This window comes from Periplaneta americana, chromosome 10, assembly GCF_040183065.1.
Source record: "Periplaneta americana isolate PAMFEO1 chromosome 10, P.americana_PAMFEO1_priV1, whole genome shotgun sequence".
NCBI lineage: Eukaryota > Metazoa > Arthropoda > Insecta > Blattodea > Blattidae > Periplaneta > Periplaneta americana.
In genome coordinates this window covers 79,816,176-79,838,627 of record NC_091126.1, presented here as the reverse complement: position 1 = coordinate 79,838,627, position 22,452 = coordinate 79,816,176, and the positions used below count along the sequence as shown (strand labels likewise).

At 36.6% G+C, this 22,452-nt stretch overlaps 1 protein-coding gene across 5 annotated transcripts in view; it reads left to right on the top strand.

Annotated features, from left to right (window-relative positions):
- Eaat1 (Excitatory amino acid transporter 1) overlaps positions 1 to 22,452 on the top strand; it is a 304,861-nt gene that overhangs the window by 248,459 nt on the left and 33,950 nt on the right. For all 5 annotated transcript variants that reach the window (XM_069837784.1, XM_069837782.1, XM_069837780.1 and 2 more), the window contains exons 2-3: positions 5,230 to 5,736; positions 21,569 to 21,611. In XM_069837784.1, the coding sequence (XP_069693885.1) occupies positions 5,300 to 5,736; positions 21,569 to 21,611 (480 nt within the window). In that variant the 5' untranslated portion in view covers positions 5,230 to 5,299. The remainder of the gene's footprint in view (positions 1 to 5,229; positions 5,737 to 21,568; positions 21,612 to 22,452) is intronic.

Here is a 22,452-nt window from a genome sequence, read left to right as displayed (position 1 = left end):
GTAATGCTTATAGGAACACACCAACCGATATTGTTTTTATTCATTTCCAAAACAGAAAACTGAAGCGTAACGATGCTAATTGTGGATCCATGCAGTACGCAGACGAAAGTAAATAAGGCTACACTGCTTGTAATCATAGTATTATTATATACTAGGCCTAATATAAAAAATAGAATGTATATAGTATTATGTTTATAAATAACCATTAAGTTATCAACGACAGGAATTTATAATTTAAATTTCAAATAGTACATAATTACTGAGTTCTTTACATATATATATTATGTATAATATTACCAACAATAAATAATAATATACTTATTTTTAAATTTAATGTAGTCATATCGATATTTAATTCTTGATTTCAAGTGCTGATGGTTCACCTTGGAAACCAACACCCGCAGCAAGAATTTGCGGTATTCATTTTATTGGGAACGAGATCAGAACATCCCCAAAACTAGCATACCGCTCCCAGTATTTTTATAAAAGATTACAAGAAAAAGACTGCCTCATCTCAACTAGCTCCGTTAAGGTACGAAAGAGACGCATAAAGAAGAAGAAAAGATGAAAATTTAAGTTTTATGGAAGACGTATGTTCAACAAGTGTTATTTCGAAAAATGAAGTAACCATACAGGCAGAAGTAAATAAAACCATTCTTAGTGATTTTGTATTTTCTTTCACAATTTAATTGTGTGAATTGTCTACTCAAGTGTCTATTCCATTACATGCCGAACTGAAGTCACATAAGAAATGTTATGACAAGCGTTCAGGAACAGATGATATGTTTAATGAAATGCAAGGTTTCCGAAATTATTCTACAATAAAACATGAGACAGAACTACCAGACTTAATGGGAGTGACATTTGTGGTTTCGAATATATTGTTAAAATTGCTGTCAATTGAAACATAATCATACCCGTAGAATCATAAGAAATATTTATAATTCTATCATTTAACCCAAAAATAGCTACCATAGATAGTCGAAACGCCCCAAGATGTAGACCATCTTGCCATTTTTATTAGTGAATTTCACATCGAAACCTTTCGAAAAATTCTGTCCAAAAGAAAGCTTAGTAAAGAAAATCGTCTAATCATATTTTCCAATTAAAATGAAAACTGGATTGTCGTATTCTGCTATGAGGGTGATGTTCTGAGTTAATCGTACAATTATAATTATAATGTATTTTTACCGCCACTTTAATGTTGTTGGCATCCACAATGGTTACTGTAATTTTGGGTTTTGGCCTAGCAGAGAAGGTATTCAGGAAACAATGTCTGCAATATTGAAAAATGTAGAGTGGCAATTAATTGTTCAGAAGTGGAACAGTTACCCAATGTGGATCAGATGGTGGCCTTCAAATCTAAATGCTATTGAGGCAGATCGAGTGACACATTCATAACAACTGATTGCGGATTATTGACTTTATTAGAAGGTGGTGATGAAGTCAGGTTTTCCCGGAATAATAACAAACCTCTCCGATAAAGGGATAATTGTTATTACCGTATCTGCACGATAGTAAAGTAACAGCTGAAGAAGTCGAAACTACTTACAGCGTTGCCAGTGTTCGAATTCATGTTGAAAGGTGCATTCAGCGAATTAAAATATACAGTATAACATTTTACACAAACTATCAATTGAACTGCTTCCGCATGTTGATCATCTTGTTGTTTATTCAACTGTCCAAAGAGAAGTCTGAACCTCACAAGCGATACCAACAAGGCACCACTTATGAGGCAACTAGGCCAGAATATCATGGGGTAGAGTGGCCAGTTCCTTTTCCCTTCCATTGCATATATCGCCGATTAGTTACAAATTACACTAGTCAGACTTCATATGCATACAAACAATATTGTTCTTCCTCTGACACGTCATATCGTCAAGTGAGATGTACAGCCTGATAACAGATTTACATATCAGCCAGAACCTCAATCAGAGGTAGTATGTTGATGATATTGTTCATTATGTGTTATGTTTTAGAGAATTTGCAGTCGCCCATTATTCAGGAAGTGTAATTAAGACTACTTTTATAATTAAATCACATTAAAATACGTAATTTATAGAGACATTATACACACAAATATTACACACGTCATGACATCAAATATAAGTATATCAGTGTTTTCGTAATATGACTGTTCACCCTCATTCACTGGTCTGAAATCTGATTTAAATGCCAAACGACTTTACTGATAGGCTATTTCAGGAACTTTGTAGTTACATTTTTACACTCCTCTAGCAGTACTGAACTTTCCACTGAGTCTATAAAATAATTAAAGACTGGAGATTGCTGGGTTTGCAAGTGAAAGACCTGCCCTTGGGCAGAACACTATGAATCAATGAACCCCTTTCTTACTAATATTACAACTTTTTATCGGCAGAAAGCCGCATGTAATTTCTATATCACACATGACTAGTGAATGACTGCGAGCCTGTAGTTAATTAGGAATTGAGACACTGCGCGGCGCCACCAGTACGATTTTGAGACCCATGCACGGTGCCTATGTTAAGGTTGAGAGAAACAGGATAAATACAGAAAAGCTCTCATTCTCTTATCTTGATCAAGACCAGTATCATCCCAATAAACGCCGGAGATCTGACCTAAATTCGTGGTGTAATAAGTACGGAGCGGAATTTTAGGACCTAAAAAGTGGTATTTTAGGCGTCTAAAATAGGCTCTTAAACTTCTTTATTTAGTCCCAGTAAAATAAAAACTAGGTTTTTTTGTTAAAAAGGGATACTAATATGAGATTAAACATTTATTTAATGCAAAATTCTAGGATTAAAAGAAACTTCCATACATTTCACATTTTACAAGGGTACATATGCACACACAAAATGAAGACATTCTTTCTTTAAGTTAGTGTTTTTCATTTACCAATCACATTTCCATAGTTTGCTTCACAGTAGACGATCAGTACCCATAATAATAATAATAATAATAATAATAATAATAATAATAATAATAATAATAAAAGGTAAAGGTAAAGGTATCCCCGTGACATGCCATGAAGGCACTTGAGGGGGAATGGAGGTAGAGCCCCATGCTTTCTATGACCTCGGCACTAGAATGAGGTGGTGTTGTCGGCACCACGCTCTGACCGCCTTTTACCCCCGGGAAAGACCCGGTACTCAATTTTACAGGAGGCTGAGTGAACCTCGGGCCGTTCTGGAAGTTTGGCAACGAGAAAAAATCCTGTCACCACCTGGGACCGAACCCCGGACCTTCCAGTCCGTAGCCAGCTGCTCTACCAACTGAGCTACCCGGCCGCCCTATAATAATAATAATAATAATAATAATAATAATAATAATAATAATAATAATACTATTAATAATAATAATAACTTGTCCCGCAGGAGTTCTTTTACATGCCAGTAAATCTACTGACATGAACCTGTCGCAATTAAGCACACTTAAATGCCATTGACTTAGGCCGGGATCGAACACGCAACCTCGAGCACAGACGATCAGCGCTATACCGACTACGCTAACCAGGCAAACTGAAAGTTGGAATTTTAGGATTGAAAGATTGTAAGAATGGGAAAGAATGGCCCGGAGGTACTTTTCTATTGTGTTGTTCACTGCTAGGAAGGAGTTGTTATCCGTCTTGGAATGTAAATGGTACAGAATGTTAAGAAAAACAGTAAGTAGTTACGAAAAAGATACAAACATTAAAAAAAAACTTGAAAATAGGCACTAAAGTCGAAATAGGCATTTTTATAAAACCCTTTCATTTATATTTATATTTCCATGAAAAATGTAAATATTAAATCTCAAGCCTGTATGTATCAAGGAAATAAATAGGTTTTTGCCTGAATTCCGCTCTCTACTAATAAGCTCGCGCTCTATGACATACACCGGGAAGACATTCATTGTATTTCAAATGAACAGAGGAGCAGTATCATCCCAGTAAACGCCGGAGATCTGAGCTCAATTCGCGATGTGATAAGCTCACGCTCTAGGACAGACACCGGGAAAGCATTCATTTTATTTCAAATGAGTAGAGAGGACCTTAATGCATCCAATTTGATGAAGCGTCTGGAAAGCTGGTTTTCTTTCAGTTTCTCTCCTTTTCCCTTTCCTACACTATCTTGTAAATTGTATTCATATGATACCAATATCTCTCCAGTTAAAATTACTGTAAATAGAATATTTGATCAAACACGAGCAACTGAGCACATATTTAATAATTTTAATAATATAGTGAATTTATGTAAATAAAAAGGTGCATTGTAATGGAATATGACGCTATTTATTTTTATTGTTAATTTCTCGTTTCGTTACGTTCGTAAATGAACTGGATATGACATTGTACATTAATTTAAATAGTTCATCTTTATCTACATGCTAAATTTCTGAAAGACTGGATTTTATCCGAGATATCCAATGTAAGAAGATATTATTTATTCTATCCAATTATACAGACATTGACGGCAAATTCAGGAGTGTCCACTGGCTACGTGTTTTATGTAATTTATATTCAAACATAGGAGGAGCTCCGGATATAATACGAGGGCTATTCATAAAGTTCATAAAGTAGCTTCCGTTTCATTGTAACAGAAATGACAATGTGTTTACAGGATTTGTTCATAATAGTTTGAAAATACAAACTTTACTTTAATTTTTCTACACAGTTCCGTGTAATTTGACACACACCATAGCGTTTAGCAAGAGTTTGAATACCGGAATTATAAAAGTCTCCCGCCTCTGTCTGAAACCAAACTACGACGCTGGATATACTGCTATGCAACTCTTCATCATCGTCAAAGCGCTGTGATGCAAGCCACTTCTTCATATGCGTGAAAAGGTGGCAATCACTAGGCGCCAAATCACGGCTATATGGAGGGTGACCAAACATTTCTCAGTTGAAATTTTGCAGTTCGAATACAGTACGCTGCACAGTGTGAGGGCGGATGTTGTCGTGCAAGAAACCACCCCAGAGCGCAACATGATTAATTTCAGCCGCTTTAAAATTTTGGCCACAATAAACCGCATCACCAATCGTATTTCAATGCTAGCGGGACTCGTGCTGACTGCTCTGTTTACAATACGAGTTTCCCGTCCCTGAGCTATAACAACTTAGTACATATTTACAATTAGCAAATACTGAAATATTCTGCATTTTTTGTGATTTTCTTATGCATTATACTGGAAAGTGGAACGCCTAATAAGTGGCGGTACATATCTGAACGGACGTGGGTCATACTAATTTACGATATTATGTTCCAGGTGCCCTCTGTCAGAAGGTCCCATTCCTTCATCGTATCCGGTTGTCACTCGAGAAAACAATCGTAAGGACATGGCGAGGACAGCGGGAGAACGCATCAAGGGGTGTCTCCGAGGGAACCTCCTCACTATGCTCACAGTCATCGGCGTCTTTGGAGGCGTCATTTTTGGAGTGATTCTGCGTAATTCAACGGAAGAGAAATGGACCAAGCGAGAGATCATGTACGTTTCATACTTTGGAGATATATTCCTCCAGATGTTGAAATCTTTGATCCTGCCACTGATTGTTGCATCGATCATCACTGCAATCGGGGGCCTAGACTTATCTCTTTCGGGAAAGATCGGTGCCCGAGCCATAGTTTACTACTTGTGCACAACAGTATCTGCTGTTATACTGGGCATCATTCTGTCCTCAGTCATTCATCCGGGACGTGGCGATGCATCGGAGATCCACAAGTCAGGAACATCGAGAAATGTGACCACAGTAGACACACTACTCGACTTAGTCAGGTATGAAAAATATATTTATGTTTTTAAGGACAGTAATTAACTCAGATATACTTTGCTTTATTATATTATGTGGTTTAAGTGTAAATTCGCTTTAATATTTCATACATATAAGCCTATTTTTGTGTAGTATGAGAAAGATATCTTAAAAAAATTTGTTGAACATCGCTCCCTCAGGGACTTATTTGATGCTCGGGAAGCTAGGCATTTTACTTCCAAAGTCAACTATAAGATTTGTAAGATTTTCCTATCTCTTCAAGAAAATGTGAGGCTCATATTTCGACTCAGTCTGTAGCTTCTTGTTGTTATAAAACTCCATATATCCATAAGAAATATGAACACTACATGAGACGCTGAACAAGATGTAAAAAAATGATATAATATAAACAATCAAATTTTCACACTTGGCTCTTAAATAGTCTTATGTCTTAATACGAGTAATAAAATATGATCCATTATTTTGCATTAGGCTTCCTGAACACCTTCAGAAACAGATGTTGGAATACTGACGTTAATTTTTCGCAATAATAAACAGCTATAACATGCTCTTTGTCCAAATGGTTACAACAATATTCTGCGGAGAATTTTTCTAACACCGCCGAAGTTATGTTAAAAATATGACATCAAATTCGTCTAAACAGATAACATTTCGTTTCCATGAGTTTGACGTCCTGATGGTTCAGGTAGTGGCACCAAAGTTTGATAGAGACTGCTATTACTTTTCCCATGAAACATTTCGTCTTAGAGGTCCTGTGGATTCTATATTGTCGAGATGTAATATGGTATAGTAATTTAATGTCGTTTTTCGCGCCTGTTATAAATATGGTAGTAAACTTAAACTATAATTAAGTGGTACAATAGTGACAAGAAAAAATAAGAGTGTTATGACCCATTTGTACGCCGTTCATTTTAGATATATCTTCCACAATTTCTCGCTACATTTCTCGGCATTTGAATCAATGTTTCTGGTTTCATCTTACTACTAAAGTACAAAAGGGTAGATAAAACTCATATTGTCAATCATAGGCTCATATTATTATTATTATCAATGTTTTTAAAAACTTTTGAGAAATGTATTTTTATTTATTTTTTTACTAGGTTATTTTACGACGCTTTATCAACATCTTAGGTTATTTAGCGTTTGAATGAGATGAAGGTGATAATGCCGGTGAAATGAGTCCGGGGTCCAGCACGAAAGTTACCCAGCATTTGCTCATATTGGGTTGAGGGAAAACACCGGAAAAAACCTCAACCAGGTAACTTACCCCGACCGGGAATCAAACCCGGGCCACCTGGTTTCGCGGCCATTGAGAAATGTATATACTATAACAAATTATATAATTACTTGGAATGCAACAATATTTTAATTTTAGAGCATTTGGACTTAGAAGAAACATTCGACAGAAAATGCAGCTTTAGATTGATAGTTGAAGTACCAGTACCAGTAGGCCTATTGAATTCTTTGAAATCAAAATTACATGATGGAGGGACATTTCTGTGAATTGGTTGAAACATATGATAGAGACATCCTATGCAGATGGAGCCCAGGTTCCATCAGTTTAATGATGGTAGTGCGGTGCACTTGTCCTGAGCAAGCTAAGCAGTAAGGGGTGGAGTGGGACTGGTCTGCATAGGGAAGTATGCATGGGCCTAAGCTGGGATATGACCACTCGTCAACCGACAATATATTTTGTTAGGTAGAGGTTGCAGTGGGACCGATCTGCATAGGAACTCTCTATATAAATATTCACAGTTACTCAGAATTTAGGAATATTAAACATGGAGATCCGCAGGAAGCAATTTTAGGTTCATTATGGGATTAATAATTTAGTGTCAACCATAAATAATTAATTACCCCAGATAATCTTATTTGCAGATATTACAAGTGTGATTATCTCAAGGAAATAATATGAAGGTAGACAGACAGACAGACAGACAGACAGACAGACAGACAGATAGCCACCGGCGTAGCTCTGTCGGCTAAGGCGCTTGCCAGCTGATCCAGAGTTGCGTTCGGGTGCGGGTTCAATTCTCGTTTGGGCTGATTACCTGGTTGGGTTTTTTCCGAGGTTTATCCCCAAGTGTAGGGCAAATGTCAGGTAATCTAAGGCGAATCCTCGGCCTCATCTCGCCAAATATCATCTCACCATCACCAATTCCATCGAAGCTAAATAACCTTGTAGTTGATACAGCATCGTTAAATAACCAAGTAAATTAATTAAATTAAATAAAAATTAGGTAGGTAGGTAGTTAGGCTGATTGATTGATCTATTTCAAATAAACTAGCAGTTAATGTTGATAAAACCATGTAATCAAATTTGGTTCGCATAATAATACTCTTTTCCTACAACATAAGTTAAATGAAGTTGATCTCAAAGAATCTGTGACTATGTTTCTTGGTTTGGAAATGCATAATCTCTTAAACTGCATTAAGAGCCTCATATTATATTGACGATATAAAACATCCTTAAAGTGTCATATTTTGCATACAGAGAGACCCAGCGAATGCTCCCAGTGTTTCTGTTGGCCGAAAAATGGCAGGTCCCCCCATTACCATTGCTGCTTACATCCACAAAGTCAAGGCACTTCACCGGATTGAAACTTACGTACTGTGTTATATTAATAACATTTGGTACTCACCTTCCTCACAGTAGCTGCTGTAAGTGTTTTCCCCGTATTGTGTGATACATAATTCACTTCACATTATTCATAGATCCTGATTCATTAAACCTGTTTACTATATTTAGTATTGTTTTTGAAAATAGAACTGGATGGTCAGGGAATTTACGGCTATAGTTTTCAGAGAGGCTCGGTATAGGTTTGCAGACTCCACATGTTAGCTTTGCCAGTCTGTTCTTGAAAACCGGCAGTAAAGGCACGTAGTGAGTCACTTAATCTTAAGTCCAATTTCTTTTCTTATGTTGTTTTATGGTTACATATTTAGTGTGTGAACGAACACACGTTTTGGAAACGTACATAAGGAAAAAAGGAATCATGTGGCAGAACAAAGGAAAATTTTAGACGTAAATTTCCTAGCTGCCAAGTTCTGTATACAAAAAAGTTCTAAATTTAGTAAATATTATTAATGAAACAGGTTCTGTGAATTATGTGACATCAATTATGTATCACACAAGATAGGCAACACTTCCAGCAGCTAATGTGAGGAGAGTGGATACCGTACTTAATGTTATTAATATAACATAGTACTTACTAAGTTTTAATCTGGTGAAACGCAGTGAGTTCACAGACAGATACAAGCAGCAGTGGACATAAGGGGAACGTATCACCTGTTGGCCAACAGGAAAGCTGGGAACATTTGTTGGGACTCACTGTACGGTACTTTAATTCTATAATGGAATATAGCTTAATATTCTGCAACAACTCATCTGAAGCTAAACACATTTTTGTTTCACAGAAGAAAGACTTAAGAACAATTACGTAAAAAATTCTTGATTTATAATCGGATAATCACTTGAACTGAAAAACACACATAGAATATATTACAGTAGGCCTACTTCTAAATATTTCTGTTATACATTGAGATCCTTATCTTCTTTTGGTGATATGAACGCCCTTAAAATGTCATACTTTGCAATCTAAAGCTAAAAATATTTTTTATTTTACAGAAGAAAGCCCTAAGAATAATGACAGGTGTGCATAAAAGGACACCATGTAAAAAGATTTTCCGAAACTGAAACCTTACCTTGTGAGTACATTCTTTCACTGACAGTGTTTTATGTTAAAAAATGAAGATTCATGCAGTATTAATCAGAAAATTCATAATTTTAATAGAATACACAAATCAGATCTGCAGTTCAGCTGTTATAAGAAGGAATTCATTATTAATACATTATAGTCTTCACTGTACAACCTAATAATTAAGAAAATTTCTCCATTCTCATATATTCTGCTCAACTGATGAATTGTTTATTCTTGTAAATTTAATTAATCTCCTTGCTATAAATAATTCTTTAATTGCTCCACATCTCAAAGCTACAATGCTACAAGATTTATGGGGTACAATAAATGAAGTAATGCAGGTCACAGGTAACATGGTTAAACTATAAAACGTCTGGGTAACACTATTTTACAATGAGACTCATGAAAAGAAAATCAGCTCGAAATGGCAACATCTTTCAACTTCCGCCCCCTCTTTTCAAGATGGCAGCTGATGAAAATAATATGTTGCCAAATTAAGTATTTCACTATTTCAATATTTAGATCCACTGAATTTAAATTATAAGGGACCTTTTCATGTATAGCGTAACACATTAAAGACAAAAAAATACATAAAAAATAATAAAAATGTCAGTTTTTTTTTACAATTTCTCCTGGAATTCATTGGATACACAATTTAATATGCATCCGAAAAATTAAGGACATTGGATACACTTTTCACATATGGTAGTACTCCAAAATGTAACATATTACGTTCTACAAATTTTCAAGTTTGAAGTGACACATTCCTTACTACTCAGATATGTTAAAATTTAGGGATGATGAGTCATCACAACTTTGTTTATATTAACTTTTGTCAACGGTTCAAATATCTGAACCTGAACCATTCTAATAATGGAAGTAGGTGTACCTAATTGATATGTAATTATGATAATTTGTACAAAAATTGAAGATCAAGTGGGTGAGTGTGACACTGGTGTTCGTGTAAGATGTTGCCACAGATTTAGACAAAATATTGCAATCAGTGGTGAAATATGGTTTTGTACATACTTTCGTCAGCAATATTAAAAGCACTGTTAGATTGAAAATTTTAAAAAATACTGGTAATGAATTTTTTGCATTATTAACAATTAAGATGTATGGATCATATAAGGAGACAAAGAGGAAGGCAGAAAATAGGAAAGAGTGGAAAAAGCTGGGTTTACAATGAAAGACCTGCCTTTGGGCAGAACATTGAATGAATGAATTATAAAAAGATTGCATTTCAGATTCAGTTTCAATCTTGTTATGAAAACAATGAATAGCTGTTCTTTGAAAAATATAATTACAAGAAATTAGTGTCTCATTTTTGGTATTAAGCCTACTAAGACAAATTTTATGTGCGAAATTAGATGTTGTACAGTGAGGATGTTTACGAACATGACCTACACATTGTGACCTGTGCACCTGGGCAAATATCATTATGTCAGTACAATATACTATTGTTAATTTAAACTCTTTGAATTATTTTCACTTAAAATGTTTACTGTTTAAATGCTTTTATGTTCAAATTATTTTATTATTGTTTTACAACAACTATTTTTCTATGTTCTAAATTATACAAAAATATAGCTGCTGTTGTTCCTACTGACATACTAAGGATCTTCTTTGCACTTTTGATATTTGATATACTTATTGTCAGCCAACTTTATGCTTTCAGTCATGATCGACTTTCATATTTCTGCTTTTTGGTTCACCATTACTTCAAAATTTTCACAGTTTTCAGTTTATCATTTCTGCTCTAATTCATTTTCCCTTTTTCACTTTTGCACTTATTATTATTTCTTAATTCTTGACTGTCTTCCCAACCATTTTTGACCGAGTTCAAAGGTAAATATTTAACATAAATATCCCATTTTTAAACTTAAAACTCTTCTTAGCATATATACTACTCTTAAACATTTTTTAGAGGGAAAAAACTTAAAAGCCAGTGTATTTTCCATATTTTATAGTTTTCTTTTAGAAATACCATACTTTGTAACCTCAAAATGGTTTGGCATTATTCATTCATTCATTCATTCATTGTTTTCTGCCTAAGGCCAGATCTTTCACAGCAAACCCAGCATTCTCCAGTCTTTCCATTTTATGCCTTCCTTTTAGTCTCCTCCAAGATAATTTGATTCTGAATAAAAGGGGGAGAAGTAGCTTGAAATTTGTCACTGTGCACGTAAGTGGCATACAGCGCAATTTTATGTGAGGGATGCAATAATATAAATTTTTATATGTATAGTACCGGTACAAAACTGAAAGCAGCCAATAAATATATTTGAAGATCAAAGCAATTCTCCTCCCTTTAGCAGCAAAATCATCGAACGGAAATAAACGAATTCAGATCAGTCAGTATAGGTGTCTCAAGCTAAGAATATGAATAACGAATCTGTCTCGACCAGGACAGGTGCTCAGAGAAAAAATTTTATGACATTTTAAGGTTAGAGAATTCACAGTTCTCACGATTAAATTATAATTTCTGCAATAAATTTCTTCTTTCTTCGCTTTGTGAACAGGGGAAGCAATGCTTCCCTTGCCTTCCATGTACGACACACCACTGGTGCACGTGCCATAGAAGCAGATAAAAATAAAAAATATTTACCAGTACAGTATGTCCTTTGTAACATTACCGTCAAATGATAAGACGATTTTATGTAATAGGCCTACCAGTAAGGTACATTTCCTACATACATCAAGCAAACATTCTGTGAATATTATATAATTTGAAGAATATCTCCAAATACCTTCAATTTTTTTTAAATTTCTAGGTGTATTTATGTTTGAGTATTACACCATTAAGCATAAATTATGCAATTTCTAGGTTACACTAACACCAATTAGCTCTAACACATAGCTACTCTAGCCCTACGTGTTATATGTGCAGGTTATTTTACATGTCATCATCATCATCATCATCATCATCATCATCATCATCATCATCATCATCATCATCATCATCATCATGTAGCTTCCAGGGAGTTAGGCTACAGATTGGCATGTTCCAGTCTCATATTAGAGATTGAGAAGTCTCTTCAGTGGTCTTCCAGGTTTTCTTGTACCCAACGGGGTGTAATCTTTTAGTAATCTAGTATATCTGATGCGGGGCATCCTATTGGCTTGTTGTATCCACATATGACATATAATTTCAAATTTGTTCAAAGACTGATGTCATTCTCAATTCTTTCAAAATTTCTATATTTGTTCTGTAGTCATTCCACATATAACCTGCTGTTCTTAAATATTTCATTTCTGCCACAGTTGTTCTTTATTTATCTTTTGGCTTCATTGTTCAGTTTTCTCAACCATATAGTAAAGTCGGAAGAGCTTATCCTAGTGTCAGTTAAAGTTTGTTTTGATTTAAACACGTTTCAATAAAATATTAATAGTAAAATGGATAACAAATTCTTTTATTCAAAATAATTAGTTACAATTTGAGAAGATATTCCTTATTTTTTAGTAGATTATTTTACGACGCTGTATCAACATCTTAGGTTATTTAGCGTCTGAATGAGATGAAGATGATAATACCCGTGAAATGAGTCCGAGGTCCAGCAGGGATAGTTACCCAGCATTTGCTCATATTGGGTTGAGGAAAAATCCTCAACCAGGTAACTTGCCCCGGCCACATGGTTTCGCGGCCAGACGCGCTAACCGTTACTCCACAGGTGCGGACACCATTTCTTATTAGCTATTACGTCTACTTGTTAAGAAAACAACTACCAGTGTCGCCCAGGTGCTAGTGCATTCGTCTGCTGATCCAGAGCTGCGCTCGAGCGTGGGTTCGATTCCCACCGATTTTATATAATCGATTGATTACGAGGTTGGGTTTTTTCTGAGGTTTTCCCCAACTATAAGGCAAATGTCAAGCAATCTATGATGAATCCTCGGACTCTTCTCGCCAAATGCCATCTCGTTATCAGCAATTCTATCGATTTAAAATAACCGAGTACCGGTAGTTGGTACAGCATCATTAAATAACCGACTAAAAGAAAATTAAGAAACTATCCGTGCTATAAACTACACTACTAGAGTAGCCTATGTAATAATTTGAATCTGTATCCCCTAATATATTGACATTCAGTTATAACCCATACTGAAACCAGATAAGTATCTATTGTATATAATTTATTGAAAAATACCGTCTCACGTGTCTCATTTTCTCGTTGTCAAGTATTACAGTATCCTCAGAAGAAATTTACAAGCCTTTATTTAAATTTTACTTCTCTTGAAGGTTGCACTATGACTATCCGATCCGCGCAATATAATTTGGTTATTTTAGTATGAAACACAATGTGATAAGAAATATTTCACTTCCTCTTCATAGTAGGCCTACCGGTAACAGTTAGTAAGCAATAGAAGTCCAATTTGTACTTACCTAGACGATTAAATAAATTGTTTCTTAGTTCTTCCGATCTGGTTAACAGAACACATTATAAAACTCAAAAAACCGATGTTAACAACATACGAAACAAATGACAATAAAGTGGACAGTGTTATCAACCACATAAAATTTTTACTATCAAACAGGTTTCATTTCTCTTATTGTGCAAATTGCAAAAAGTAATAGGTTTATGAAGTTCTATCATCCAAAAGATAGATAACTGAAAATTGTGAAAACAAAGTACTGTACCAGTATATGAAGACTAATAACAATATACTTACAATGGGTAAAACCAGATTATCACTGATAAAATACAGCGCCAGGTGAGCCTGATACATTTTCCCCAAAAGACAAGGTTCGATTTTTAAAATATCCTGTGAAATATCTGACGGTCGGAGTCTTTAGGGACGAATATGTCTTCAAGTAGGCCAACTTTGTTTTTTTTTTTTCATTATTGTAATTTTTCCTATGCTATTAAAGCATTAAACCCACATTTTTAAACACATAACATGGTGTCATCATTTCTGGTCTTTGATATTGTGCAATATTGTATACCAATACTTTGTTGTGAATCATTAACTTTAATACGTCAAATATTTTATGCGAGACGAAGTTATACCGGTAACTGTAACTGGATTCACGTTCAGAACCGGACCTAATGTAAACAAAAACCAAGTAACGGGTGCCTCGCAAATCTTACAACTGTCACATGTAATATGAAGTACTGTTCGTTCACTGATGTTTTAGCCAGTTGAAATGGTACCACGCCGGTGTGTCTCAGTCGATTAAGGCTCTTGCCTGCTGGTCTGAAGTTGCGTTTGGGTGCGGGTTCGATCCCCGCTTGGGCTGATTACCTGGTTGGGTTTTTTCGAGGCTTTCCCCAACCGTAATGTGAATGCAAGGTAATCTATGGCGAATCCTTGGCCTCATCTCGCCAAATACCATCTCGCTATCACCAATCTCATCGACGCTAAATAACCTAGTAGCTGATACAGCGTCGTTAAATAATCAACTAAAAAAAAAGGGTACCACAGTCTAGTACATACAGTCACGAAGCTCAATATGTCGGGAATATGCATCCAATGACAGTTGAACTTTAGTTGCTAGCCACTAGGTTCGCTACTGTCGCACAGTCTATTGTTCCTAGTACTATCAGTTGCTAACCGCTTGGAGCACTGTATCGCGAGAAATTCAAAAAATCACCTCAAGCTTCGTGACTGTGTGTACTAGAATAGACTGTGGGGGTACTATCATTGCCTGTCAGCCGACGCTGACAAATAGACTTTCCTTAGAGCCAGGTCCCAGCCACACGCGATAGCCTGATAAGGCCCAGGGGCCCGGAGCCCTAAGCCCTTCCTACATCAGTATCGGAAACCCGTACTTTTTAATTGTTTATTTTACGACGCTTTGTCAACTGCTATTGTTATCTAGCAACTGAATGAGATGAAGGTGATAATGCCAGCGAAATGAATTCAGTGTCCAGCGCCGAAAGTTACCAAGCATTTGCTCTTAATGTACAGTATTGAGGGAAAACCCCGGGAAAAACCTCAACCGGAATTTGAACTCGGACTACTCAGCCTATTTCTACTATTGCACATGATGAAAAAATAGGGAGGTAGGGAATGTTGGTGGAATTATAGAGGGAAAGGGGAATATCCCGAGAAAAACCTTCTGCAATGTTTGTTTTGACAACCACAATTTTAACCACAACCTGGCCGTTAGCCGGGGATCGAACCCGGGCAGCCTGGATAGAAGACCAACGCGCTAGTACTTGAGTCACAGAGGCGGCTAATCAATATTTTCATAGAGTGCAATGTAGATTTCTGTTCCGTATTAGATATACTGGATTCTCGTTTACAACCGAACCTAATGTAAACAAATCCACGTGACGTGTGCTTCACAACGTACAGTATGCCTACAACAGACAAACTTAGTATGAAGTATTGACATTTGTACGCTGACTGAAATCAGACATTCCACTCTGCAAGGCCACCAATCACAGCTCAGAATGTTTCGTTTCACCACTACTAAAATAACTTTTCTACTTTCGCTGGCTAAGTTAGCTGGCAGATGTAGACTTGTACAACATAAAAATTAAAATTTAACTAGATCATTCTGTACAGTAGTGGCGAAAAAAAACCGAACCGACCCTTGTAGCTGATTTCAGAACCTTGTTCACTCAGAGCACGATAGACTGGTAACTAAGACTTTCGTGGTTCGAATCCTGCCTGGGAAGGAAACTGTTTTTTGTTCCTTATTCAAATTTATTCCCAATACTTTTCGATTGCAGCGATATTTTACTCCTTCATTAACTTATTATTCCCAGAACATGAATTTTACCGGCAATCGAAAAGTATTGGGAATAAATTTGAATAAAGAACAAAAAAAAAAGTTTCCTTCCCAGGCAGGATTCGAACCACGAAGGTCTTAGTTACCAGTATATCGTGCTCTGGAGTGAACAAGGCTCTGAAATCAGCTATAAGGGTCGGTCCGGTTTTTTTGCCACTACTGTATAATGAACTGTGTAGTTTGTTCTCGTTGAACACTTGTGAGAAATTACTTACTCTATCTGTAATTAGAAATGCAGTAATATGATAAAGAAGATCGAAAACAGGAAGTTTATATTATTGTTCTATAAGCCTAACGACGAGCTGTGTCAAGCACGTGTTTCAACAACCTGACAAAGAATATTCCAATGTTGGTTTTACGCTATTTTTGGAAACTGTTTTGTCATACGTTACAATTCTTATTGACAGTTTTCTCTATCGTACCAACCCACATAGGGCCTTTCAATGACGATTCCAAATATATATTTTTGGAACGCTCTTTCCTTAGCCCATTTAATTCTTGACTTCACAATATTGGTAGAGTCATTGTCGGTGGTCTAGTGGTTGTCGCTGGATCCGAGGGTTCAAAGTCGGTGGCGGAAGGGCAATAAAATCCTTAGCATGGTTTCCTCTGGAAAGGAAGTAAGGCTGCTGGCTTCATGTAGTTACGTAGTAGAAGAATCGTGTTCCTGATATAGGGCTTCAGCCAAAATTTGTCGGCTATTTCTCGTCCGAGTTGAATTTTCACGCTGGATAAGCTCTGCAGTTGAAAGCGTTGTTAAATACTACAAACATTGACGCGCACACGCACGCACACACACACACACCTGTGGAGTAATGGCTAACGCGTCTGACCGCGAAACCAGGTGGCCCAGGTTCGATTCCCGGGTGGGGCAAGTTACCTGGTTGAGGTTTTCCTCAACCCAATATGAGCAAATTCTGGGTAACTTTCGGTGTTGGACCCCGGACTCATTTCACAGACAGTATCACCTTCATCTCATTCAGACGCTAAATAACCTAAGATGTTGATAAAGCGTCGTAAAATAACCTACTAAAATAAAAAATACATACATACATACATACATACATACATACATACATACATACATACATACATACATAGTGGGAATCCAGCCAAATGTGTCATTGGCAGGTTTCCATTCCACAAAATATATCACATTTCATTGACAGAATGAATATTCACGTCCTGGGAAGTATTATATGCACGATTGTGTACTGCTTTCATCCGTAGAAATTTATATGATAATTAGTAACTAACTGTAAATTAGACACTTATCATTTTTATTGGTTATTTTATGACGCTATATTGACTGAAAGATTATCGGTTGAATTACTGAGAGGGAACAGAGGATTTGCTGAAAGATTATCTCACATTCACTTTACAGTTGGATGAAACCTCGAAAAATCCAACCAGGTAATCAGCTCAAAAGAGAATCGAATCCATGTCCGAACGTAACCACGGATGACGAGTGTAGCTTGTTACCCATAAACCATGATGGTGACCAGAACTAATATTATCTTGATTTTTTTCTAATATTAGTGCAATGCACATTACCCTGCTATGTTTTATTCACACTTTATTCCTTTCCCAAAAATAAGACCGAACTGAAATTCAATACTGTACTCTTTTTAGCCATTTGCAAGTCCACTGCTGTGGTGTAACGGTTAGCATGTCTGACCGTGAAACAAGCGGTTCGAATCCCTGTTGGGACAAGTTATCTGGTTGAGGTTTTTCCGAGGTTTTCCCTCAGCCAATTGAAGCAGAATGGTTGGATAACTTTCGGCGTTGGACTTCGGACTCATTTCGCCATCATAATAAAATTACACTTCCTCTCTTTCATCGTCATCTCCGTTTCTTTCACATATTTCGGGCATGCTCCGCTGTAGATCCGGCTTCAGGCCACCACCAAACTTGAACCCGTGATATGTGGTCATTAGTTGCTGGTGTTTGTGCTAGGTAACACTGGCTCTCATCTGAGCCCATGGTAGCTCGTGGGACCGGGGTTGAGGGACCGTGGTGAGGCCTACGGTGAGGTAAAGGAATTCTGCAGGCTGTAGGGGAGTTCGGAGGCGACCCCAGGAGTATCTGTAGCTCGGGCCTCAGGCCATGCATACATTCCATTCCGGGTAATACAATGGTCTCACCCAAGAGGGTAGTCCCTAGCTCGTGCCCCATTCCTCAAGTGGGACTAATAGATAAATCTTCGATTCAATCTTAACGGAACAAATGAGTAGTTTAGTTGCTGTAGATCAGCAAATGATAAATTATCTCCACACAATATGAATATTATAGCGATGTTAAACACATGAAGTGCAAATATAAGTGTCTATGACGTGTCTGTGGCTGAGGGCTAGCGCGTTGGTCTTACATCAAAGCGGCTCAGGTTCGATGCCCGGATAAGTCTCGATGGAATTTGTGATGCACAAAGCATACGTTGCAGAGGTTTCTTCTGGGAGTACTCCCATTTCCCTCTCTCGTTGTATCAACACTCTCCACCTTCTCATTTCACCTATAATCTGCAATAGTTAAATATTGGTTGAGATGAAGTGTTGGGTGTAGTACGGATTTCCGATGCTGATAGAGGAAGGGTGGTTCCGTGTCCTGGGCCTTATCAGGCACTCGTCTATGGATGGGCTCTGACATTGTCAGGACTGAGGCAGGATGACCCACCTGTTAACATCGGATTCACGAATGCTATCAAAGATATATGTTGGATTTCCAGCAATCATCACATATACTATATAAGGCACACATTGGGCCAATGTAAGCCTAAGTGCAAGGATCTGTTCCGGATCCGGCCCTCAAAAAGCCAAGTAAAGCAAAGCCAAGCACAATATACTGAAGTAAAATGTAATATAATTAAATTTAGTGGACTTGCTTTCTGCCTGTCCCTTCTGCACGTCGGTGCATATTGCGATACCCTGCTCACCCGTTACCCATTTCAGCGGATGCTGACGACCACTAGTCTACAAGTTTACACCAAAACTTTATAGTGTACACTTATAGTACCCAGATTTTTTATTTTTTGTGGATGACTTCAGATTTTATTTTAGTGAATGACACCAGATTTTAAATTCTGGTAAATGATCCCAGATTTTTTATTTTTGTGAATGGCCTACATTTTTACTTGTAATGAATGAACACAGATTTTTATGAATGGCCCCAGATTTTATATTCAATGACCCCAGATTTTTATATTCAATGATCCCAGATTTTTAGTTTTGTTAAGTAATCTAGATTCTTACTTGTATGCAATGACCCCAGGTTTTAATTTTTGTGAATCCTCCAGATTTTTATTTGTTTAATGACTCCAGATGGTTCACTTTTGGTGAATGAGCCCAGATTTTTTTTTTTTTTTTTTTTTTTTGTGAATGACCCCAGATTTTATAAATGATACCAGATTTTAATTTTTGTGAATGGTCCAGGTTTTTACTGTAACGAATGAACACGGATTTTTGTAAATGAACCAAAATTTTATTTTTCTGTATGACACCAGAGTGTAAGCTTTTGTAAATGAACCCTTTTTAGTTTTTAGTAAATTAACCCAGATTTTTTATATTTTTTTCAAGGGACTAGATTTTTAAAAATGACCCCAGTTATTAACTTCTGTTAAACGTGAATGACCCCAAATTTTTCACTTTTGGAAAATTACCTCAGATTTTTATTTACCTTTGTCAAATGACCCCAGATTTTCATTTTGTGAATGACTCCAGGTTTTATTTTTGTGAATGACCTCAGATTTTTTAATTATGTAAACGATCTCAGATTTTTATTTTTGTGAATGACTCCAGATTTTTATGTTTGTGAATAACCCCAGATTTTTATTTGCATGCATATTTTTTAGTAACTCAATCTAACTGAAGTACCGAATTTCGTAAACGTTCATACAAACAAATATTTCTGAGAAACGAATTACTGTATATCTACTTGAAACGCACAATTTCCAAATGAAGTCGGATATTTTATATGAATCAGATGGTGGAGAGTGGGGGCAGTGGGCCGCATTCAGGCCACAGTTATGGGCCCATTATGCTACTTCTAATTTTCTACGTAGAGGAGAACTGACCGAGAAATTTACCCTGACAACAGAGTTCTATTGCGTGGTGTAAATCTACGACACGCGACCCACAGCTTTACGTCTTTATATTTATCGCCCATGGCAGGGTTTCAACGCGAGAACTTTGGATGTAGCCAGCGGCTAGTATGGTAAACACTATCCACCGAGGATGATGTCCGACATCTAACTTCTTTTTGCAAAAAATGTTTTTTTTTTTTGTTCAGTATAAAAACGAAAATTTGCCACAGATGTAGGTCAAGTGGTAGCTCATTTGTCTGTTGGTCCGGAATTGCGCTGAGGCGTGGATTCGATTCCCGCTTGGGCTGATTACTTGGTTGCGCTTTTTCCGAGGTTTTCCCAAACCGTAAAGCGAATGTCAGGTAATTTATAGCAAATACTCGGCCTCAACTCGTCAAATACCATCTCACTATCACATCGACGCTAAATAATCGAATAGTTGAGACAGCGTCGTTAAATAACAAAGTAAAAAAAAGAAAACTTTATATTTTTTTGTACCCAAAGGTAAAATGATTTAATGGTACAATAGTTAAAGAAAATAAACTACAAAGAGGAATATAATTATTAATATGACAGAATTAAATTGCGCAAAGTGTAAAATATGTAAGCAAAAAGTTTGTGTCATTTTTATGACACGAGTTATTATTTCTGTGGAAAGACCAACAAACGTCCTTCTGCACTTTGGTCACTGACAGGTCCAATCTTATTACAACTGTGTAGGATGGTGGGATGAAAAAAGAGAACTCAATGAGTGCATTTTCATTCCGTCGATACTATGGATATAGATTCAGCAATCTAACGGTCACCAAATCTTAAAGATCCTTACAATATATAAAAATAATTATCTTCTACGAGTGCTGCCGCACATGCTCAGGTCGTGGCCTTAGAGGGGTGGAGGGTGGAGGTTGAGGGTGGAGGTTGAGGGTGGATCAAACCTAGCACACTTATGTTACTGAGTTGATGCTCCCTTATATAAGGACAGAGTTTTTTTATGTGTCTCCACGACAAGGGCCTCCAGCTTTACTTCCCTTCCGAAGGAAGCCACGCTGATTTCTATTGCTTTCGCCCTTGCTCGAATTTGACTCGCGAAACTCGACAACCATCATGTGAGAATTTAAAGGACCATACCAGTATATATCCACAGTTTAATAGACCTATAAATCAGACTCTATTACATCATAAGTTTCTTTTCAAAGCTGCGATATTTTACAGGAATATACAACTATCAAATTTGAGCCATTTCTGGTATTCGATGTTGGCTTATTAGCCTACTGTAGCCGGAAGAAGTTCAGCATTTGAATAATTTCTGTCTTTCTCTGTTGCAGGAATATGTTCCCGCCGAATCTAGTTCAAGCATGCATTGCTCAGGTAATAATTGTGAAATTACATCTGCTTTAGTATCTCTCAGCCTGTCATGTTCCACCTCGCTGAGGTTTCACACTAACGTTATTAAAAATCCATCCAACCTGACACTATGAAAAATCATAACATTCTTTATATATAGGCTTAATAAATGATTAACAACACTAGATATCACATTGACAACGGACAATTGTAAATTTCCTGGGCTGGATATGAAACCACGACTATATCCAGCACGCAACAATAAAATATAGTATTTCGATTTCGAACAAACAGCACATCATGAATATTTCATAATAATGTAACAGAATACAGAACTGAACACAAATGAAGAGAAATAGAATGTGTCGAAACTGGAGATAGCTTTGTAGTACAGTAGTTTCCGTCATCTATTAAAACACAGCAGCATTCCTTTGTTGTCTTTATCTGAAAGGTTCAGAACCATAGTGGGCCAAGCGCCATTTACTAAAACTGTAGAAAACGAGGGTTAAAATGAAGTTATTACCATAATTCAATGGCAACATATAGCAAGTAATATAAAGTATACACATTAAAACTAAATGATATGTCAATCTTCAATAAACTAATGGTATCCACGTAACTTTAACCCTTGCTTTCTCCGTTTTCAATAAATGGCGCTTGGCCCACTACGGCTCTGAATCCTTCATTTATTTTTTCTTCTTTTATTGCTAAAACAAAACGTGAAATACTCAAAAACAAAATTCGCTAGGAAAAGTTACAACTTTCCTAGATAAAAAAAAAAAGAAAATGTGTATGTGTGGTTTGAGAATTCATGTGTTACAGAAATATTCCACTATGAATGTTCAAAAATAGAGAAGGCATCATT